This window comes from Poecilia latipinna, unplaced genomic scaffold (assembly GCF_001443285.1).
Source record: "Poecilia latipinna isolate Pla-1442-1.1 unplaced genomic scaffold, P_latipinna-1.0 Scaffold2025, whole genome shotgun sequence".
NCBI lineage: Eukaryota > Metazoa > Chordata > Actinopteri > Cyprinodontiformes > Poeciliidae > Poecilia > Poecilia latipinna.
In genome coordinates this window covers 105,905-112,670 of record NW_015114641.1, presented here as the reverse complement: position 1 = coordinate 112,670, position 6,766 = coordinate 105,905, and the positions used below count along the sequence as shown (strand labels likewise).

The window sequence follows — 6,766 nt, the reverse complement described above, 5'->3', positions numbered from 1 at the left end:
GAAATAACACTGAATAGATGAACTGAAAGTTCAACACTTAAAAATCAAAGGGCATGATGTATTCAGAAGATGTTTTTTATTATTATTTTACCTTTCAGATGAAAATACACAGACCAGGAGTAAAGTAGTTAGTTGGAGAAAAAAAAAGACAGGTATGCAACATATTGAAAAGATATCAAATCAAATGATAAAATTTCATGAACTTATGAAATAATATGACCAATTTCAAAATTGGTCATATTAAGTACATTTCATTATACATTCTGAGTCTTGTTTTTACTTTTAAACAAGACTCACAAGACTTTATCTGCTTAAAGTAACTTTTAAGCAAATAATATGCCCACATTTCTGTATTAAAACTAATCCTAAATTTTATGTTTTCATTATCTATAAGCAGATAATTGTCATAAATAACAGACATAAAAACTTTAAAACTCAAATGTATGGGCCAATCTATATAATGAGTTTTCTTGAGATGAATGAACTTTTCAGTTATATTCCTTTTTTTTTATTAGATATTGTTCGTGTGCATACATGGCCCCTCTACAACTCATTTAGGTTTTTTTTTAGAAAGTTGGAACTCCACCACACACTTTTTGTAGCAATGAACAAGTTTCTGGCATACGTCTGGCTGCAAGCCTCTTTAAGAGAGACGTCATTTTACTGTCTTTATCTATTCTGAAGCAAGTTTTGATGTCTGTTTGGGAACCATTTGGAGCAATTAACTGCCTCGAGGGTTTCTGAACCAGTCTCTCAACCACAGATGAAAGGAGATTGGCTAGAATGATTAGGCACATCTCAAGAACCACCCAGGCTCTTGAGAACTTACGGTGGAACTCAAAGCTGGTGGTTCACCAGTGCAACCAGTCACAGTGAAGCAAGCTTTACATCACCGCATGTTGAGAGGGTGAAGACTAACAAAGAAGATCCTGTCGCTAAAACCTTAAAGTTAAAAGGCAAATTAATTCTCAAGATAAACATATGTATACATACATATACATATATATAATCTGTCGAGACAAAAACTCTGGCCTCTTGTCATTGTGGTGGAATAGCCACAATGATACAGTATGATGAAGTACTTTTATGTGACTGGTAAGCACATTAGTGGTGGTATCATGCTGTGGGACGGTTTCATTGCCAGCAGTACTTGATAGCGGAAACTCAAACACAACCGGTTGTACAAACGACCCAAAACTCACATCCAAACTAGGCTAACAGGTTAGCTTCTGGAACAGCCAAAAAAAAAACAAAACAAAAAAAAACAAATTAGAGAATATTGGAAGGATTTCTAAAACTTTGAGCAGGGAAACAAAACTGTTTAAATAAACAATTCGGCCAATAATAAGGGTCAATTATACAGAAAGAATTTCACCAGAAGCTGAAAAGTGTGTGATTCAGGAGCAACTTTCTAAAAGACATTTGGGTTCGGGTGTATTTGAGTTGTTTATATGATTTTGATTCTGAGTGGATAAGAAAAAATAAATTCAAACTCATGTAACTAGTTGGAATAGAATAGAATATATATTTTTATCATGTTATCAGGAGGTACTAGAAGATGAAGGGTCCTCCCACCGAGCCTTCATGCACCGCTAAAATTACACAAGAAGCTAACAAGGAGATAATTTTATATATTTAAAAAAATAATAACAATTCAAGATATTTGGGAATCATGAAAGGAAGCAAACTAATGTCTCATGAGGGTATTGAATTTAGCAAGTGTGACATGGTGTGCTACTAACCTGTAAGTCAGCAGATCCAAGTATGATTGAAGACCGCCAGCGCATGTAAAAAGAGAAAAGAGAGGAAACACACAAGAAACAAAGTCAGAAAAAATTGTGTCATATAATACAACATTTCACCTTTACATATTTAATTCATAAAACAAAAATGTCACGTTTAATTCCCAGAAATAAAAAAAAAACAACTAAATCTCATTGTCTGGTGCTTTCTGGGCACACGCGAGTTGGACGAACGTCGCGGCATAAATAAAACAAGTTGCGGGTGCATCTGTTCGGCGAGATCTCCAAAAAGTTTTTGAGCCAAGTGACAATATGCGTAAAATGGGAACAGTGTTGTGAAAGATTTCCATTTGGACTGTTTGTAAACATGGCATGCGCTGTGGAAGTGCCAGGTTGCTCTTAACAACCCCGCTTCCAACGAACAGAAAAGTAGGGAGGAAGACAAATTGCCAAAAATGACATTATCATCTCCGTATGTGTCGCAAGGAAAGTGGATCTGCATCAAGAAAACGGAGCGAACCCGTGTGTGTGTGTGTGTGTGTGTGTGTGAGGCTGTGTTTGAGCTTGCTTGAGTGTGTGTGTGTGTGTTAGCGGGTCTGTGCGTGTCTGACCCGCTCCATCTGGAGGATTCAAACACTTGGGGGCTGTCACACAATAGGGATACGAAAGCCCGCTGAAGGATAACAAATGACTTCATGGCAGAACAGCCATTGAAATTCTTTCAGTATGTGGCATTAAAAACAACTGAACAAATAGAGATAAGAAGGTTGGTAGGATTTGAAATGAGATTTTTTTTCCCTCTCCCTTCCTCTCTCCCTCAGCTTAAAAGCTAAACAAAACAAATGGAGCTTATTACTGCAGATTACCTTACACTGGACAGATTCACCGCATGAGGCCTAGTGTAAACAATGTCTTTCTCTCCGTGTTCTAACTATGTGCCATTTATAACAGTGAGCAATCATATCCACGGCAGACACACACACACACACACACACACACACACACACACACACACACACACACACACACACACACACACAGATAAAGCAAAACATATCCTGGCCTGCAGTTTCAAAAATGTAATTGTTTAAGGGACTGTTTCCATGTGAGTTGCCATAGCAAACACTGATAAACCAATTACAGCCTGCTACATTGCTGCTTATTTTACCGCTGCATCAACAGCGGCTGCCACTGGAGACTGATTGTTTGCGTGAGTCAGGGGAAAAGCTGAGCCCTTCCATCCCTCTAAACGCTGTCACTCACAAGGTGCCGGGACTTGAAGTCGACGTCGACGACAACTAAAAAAAAAAGCTCTTTTGGATTTCTGCTTCTTGAGTTAGCTTTTTTTTTTTTATTATTGCTTTAAATCTATCATCTACCAGCTCCGGTCACATACGCCGATGTCCAGCAACAAAAACTAAGAGAAAGTGCCAGCTGATTCCAGCTTCCACCGCTCTCTTGAGTAAACATTATTAGGTCTGACGGATCGGTTGAGGAGGCGTTGAGTATTAAACAACACAGTTATGCTCTGAAAGTGTTTATTAAAAGTTTCCATATGAGCAACTGACTTTGATTGCACTGGATAGTAATTAAGATCAAACTGGGCTGTGTTCACAGTTAAGCTCAAAAATAATCCTTACTTCTGGCAGATTTTGAGTTTTTTTTTTTTTTTTTTTTTACATGTTTTTTTTTTCTGACTAATAGTAATTGTAACATTTTGGAAAGGTCCAAACACATTCTGGACTACAGTCTTATAGAGAAGCTGTAGAGGGAACACCTTGAAGGCAAGGAGGGTTTCTTGTCTCGAGGACAAGAAGATCTAAAAAAAATAAAAAGCTGGTCAGTTATAAACAGTTTGACTGATTTAATTCAAATTAAGTCTTCTCCATTAATTATTACGAAGAGGTATTTTTGCTTGGTAAAATATAAATAAAAAAGAGAGGGGGTTTTGTATTTTAAATACAAACAAACTTTTTGGTTTAAATAATCTAATCCAATCTGTGCCAGGAGCCCAGATAATTTCGCGCTGAACTACAGGCGCATCTCAAACATTCTCACGATTGGATTACACTGAAAGGACTGGGACTGTTTGGAGTTAAATTTGGCCCAAATTCAATGTTGTGTACTTGAGCTGGCACTGTCATCACATTCAAAGATTAAATCAAAAACCTATTTTCTGCAACGTAGAAATTATTGCATGTGGTTCAGTCTGTGTGCGAAAAGCGCAAAAGAGAACAATACTTTCAGGAATGTTTAAGCATAAGGATCTACATTGTCTAGAATGAACACACAGTGTGACTAAAAACACTAAATGCTAATTTAAGATGTTTAAAACAACTTCAGATGTCAAAACCATTATATTCATTTAGTCTTAAATAATAATAAAACCCCATCTTGCAAAATCAGGCACATTGATTTCTCTGTTTCCTACATCTTCCTTGTATCCTCTAATAGTAATAAACATAAAAACCCAGCCCAACTTCAGATGAGCAACCTCCTGCTGGTAGATATTTATTTTGGTAATATAACCTCCCTGCTATAAAATAGATTGTAAGCGTTTTGTGGTTTATATTTCATTAAACCATTGGCTGGCATAACATGTAGGAGGTGTACAAAAAAAATACACATGGTGTGTAGAAGCAGACCCCTGACAGATGGCTCCATTTCCTTCCCACAAAGAGAAGACCGAGACCAAAACTAAAATTTTAGTTGGCGAAGGAGATGAGCAGCCAGGCTCCATGTTTTGTCATTTGCCGAGTCAGAAAGACGATCAGCAACATGTTTTTTTTCTTTCTTGTTCTAATACAACAGTGACTGCAATCTGCTTTTAGACTTATAAAGACATACTTTTGTCCACCACAATTGTTTAATCTATATATTAGAGAGGAGGCCTCAGTGGACACTATTCATTTTCTTTTCACTTTTGTTGAATTTTCCAAATTTCTACATCGTGTCAAAGTTTCTGAACATTATCCATGTCCAAAGTAAAAACTTTTAAACTGGAATTTATATAGATTTCTGGGATATTAGTGCAAATAAAGAACAACAACAACAACAACAAAAAGTCCAGTCAAAACTGGGCATAATTGTCCAACCCTATGAAAACTTTTGATATTTTTATTCTGTTAGTAAAAAGTTTAAAAGGAGTTTTAGTGCTTGTTTGATGTATAGACCAGACTAAGTTTTCAAACCACACACAAATCCAGTTTACCGCTCTAAGAAGGTCTCTAGGTCTAGCAGAAATTTAAATAAGTGTTCATCTGTTCAAAATTCATTTTATTATTTTTTTCTATCTGCTTTTGGTTCCTATGTCAGCTGTTTTTTAAGTTTATATTATTATTTTTTTTATTCTTTAGGATCAATCATGTAGTTTTTTTTAATATATTACATTTCCAGGCTTAGAGTTAAGAAAACCTACATAAAAAAAAACATTTAAGTGAAAAGCTCTAATTAAAAATGTAATTGGGTTTTATCTCCCCCTGTAAAAGCCAATCAATTTGACAAAAAAAAAATGTTTAACAAGGTTTTTGACAAAAGTCAAGTTTGTGTGTGGCAGTTGAAATATAATGAATGCAAATCATTTACAAATTAGTTTGAAATTATTTATTGATTAAGGATTATGATTCGTTAAATCTTTTAAACAACAAAATGAAGATTGAAAGTTTGGAAGCTTGACTGTAGCGACCAGAGATAATGATCAGGTCTGACCTTCCCTCCATCCAGGATTTATACAGCTGTGGGGTCAGGAAAAGGGCAGCTAAAATCTCTGCAGACACCACACATTCTGGACACAGACTGTTTTGACTTTTACTTCCAGGTCAGCATTACAGAGTGCTATTTGTAAAAAAAAAACAAAAAAAAAAAAAAAAAAGCCACCTCATAGTCAGTTTCTTCCCTCCAACTGTCTCTTTGATCAACACAATAAACACACTACAGTCTGAGTCAGCTTCTCTACTGTGAAGCAAGATAAAAATAATTGCATTTCTTCCTTTCTTATGTATATTTAGGCTACAAATACATGGCTACAAATTTGTCTGCAAATATTTTAGATTTTATCCCTTAGTTGCGCTGAAGTTTCTGAAAATAAATCACAATGAATGATAAATTCTAAAAAAATAAAAAAATCTAACATTTTTCCAAACTGAAAATGGTTTTAGCCTATGGAAGAGCTCAGTCACTTTTCCATCTCTACCAAGCAAGTTAAGTCGCTTTGCACAGTTTCAGTGAGAAGTTGTTTTTTTTTTTTGTTTTTTTCTCTCCATGGTCTCACACTTGTTGATTGATCCCATCCTCATAATGGTTGTAAAAGTGTCAACACTGACACAAAAACACCATCAAAGGATTCATTTTAGATTTTTTTTTTTTCTTAACAAATACCAGATATCCAACATTAAAATGGTCAAGAAAAGCGCAGTATAAAAATACCTGTTCATTTTGGGGTGCAAGAGGAAGCAAACACTCAGCCAGCACGCAGAAAAAAACAAAACAAACCTGAGCCGAATTTATCAAGTGACCTAGTCGGCCTAACAATCAGGCGTTAAGGAGAACAAAAGCCCATTCCAAATAAATTCCCACTGTATTTGTGCTGGGATTTGATTTACTGGCCTGTGGGGAGGCACCATTTGGTAGCACAAGAAGAGGCGGAGAGAGGTAGGTGGTGTCTGACAGCCGAGTGTGTCTGAGTGTGTGTTTATGTGCATGCGTGCAAAAGGGGGCTGTTCACCAGGGGACGCTGGTTGGGGGTGGAGTGGTGGCGGCGGCGGTGGTGGAGGGGGTGCTCATGTGCCAGAAGTGTTTATTGTGTCATGGTGATTTATTGAGTGAGCTTCATTTCACTGAATGTTCTCAGATATTTATTTCCCTAAAGGCCCCACAAAGATATGAACAGGCCTGCATCCACATATGTCATCATTGCCCATTTTACAGCGTCAGGAGATTTCTCTCAAAGTAAGAGAAGGTGGAGGAGCAGGAGGTTGGGGGGAGGGGGGGCGGTGGAGGAAAGAAGAGAAAGAGGTGGGGGGGGG

The 6,766-nt window shown here is 36.9% G+C and overlaps 1 protein-coding gene across 1 annotated transcript in view; it reads right to left on the bottom strand.

Annotated features, from left to right (window-relative positions):
- Positions 1 to 1,672: 1,672 nt before the first annotated feature.
- Positions 1,673 to 6,766, bottom strand: part of LOC106935800 (dachshund homolog 1-like) — a 50,837-nt gene continuing 45,743 nt past the window's right edge. The window contains exon 2 of the mRNA XM_015016475.1: positions 1,673 to 1,742. Coding sequence (XP_014871961.1) covers positions 1,688 to 1,742 — 55 coding nt within the window. The 3' untranslated portion in view covers positions 1,673 to 1,687. The remainder of the gene's footprint in view (positions 1,743 to 6,766) is intronic.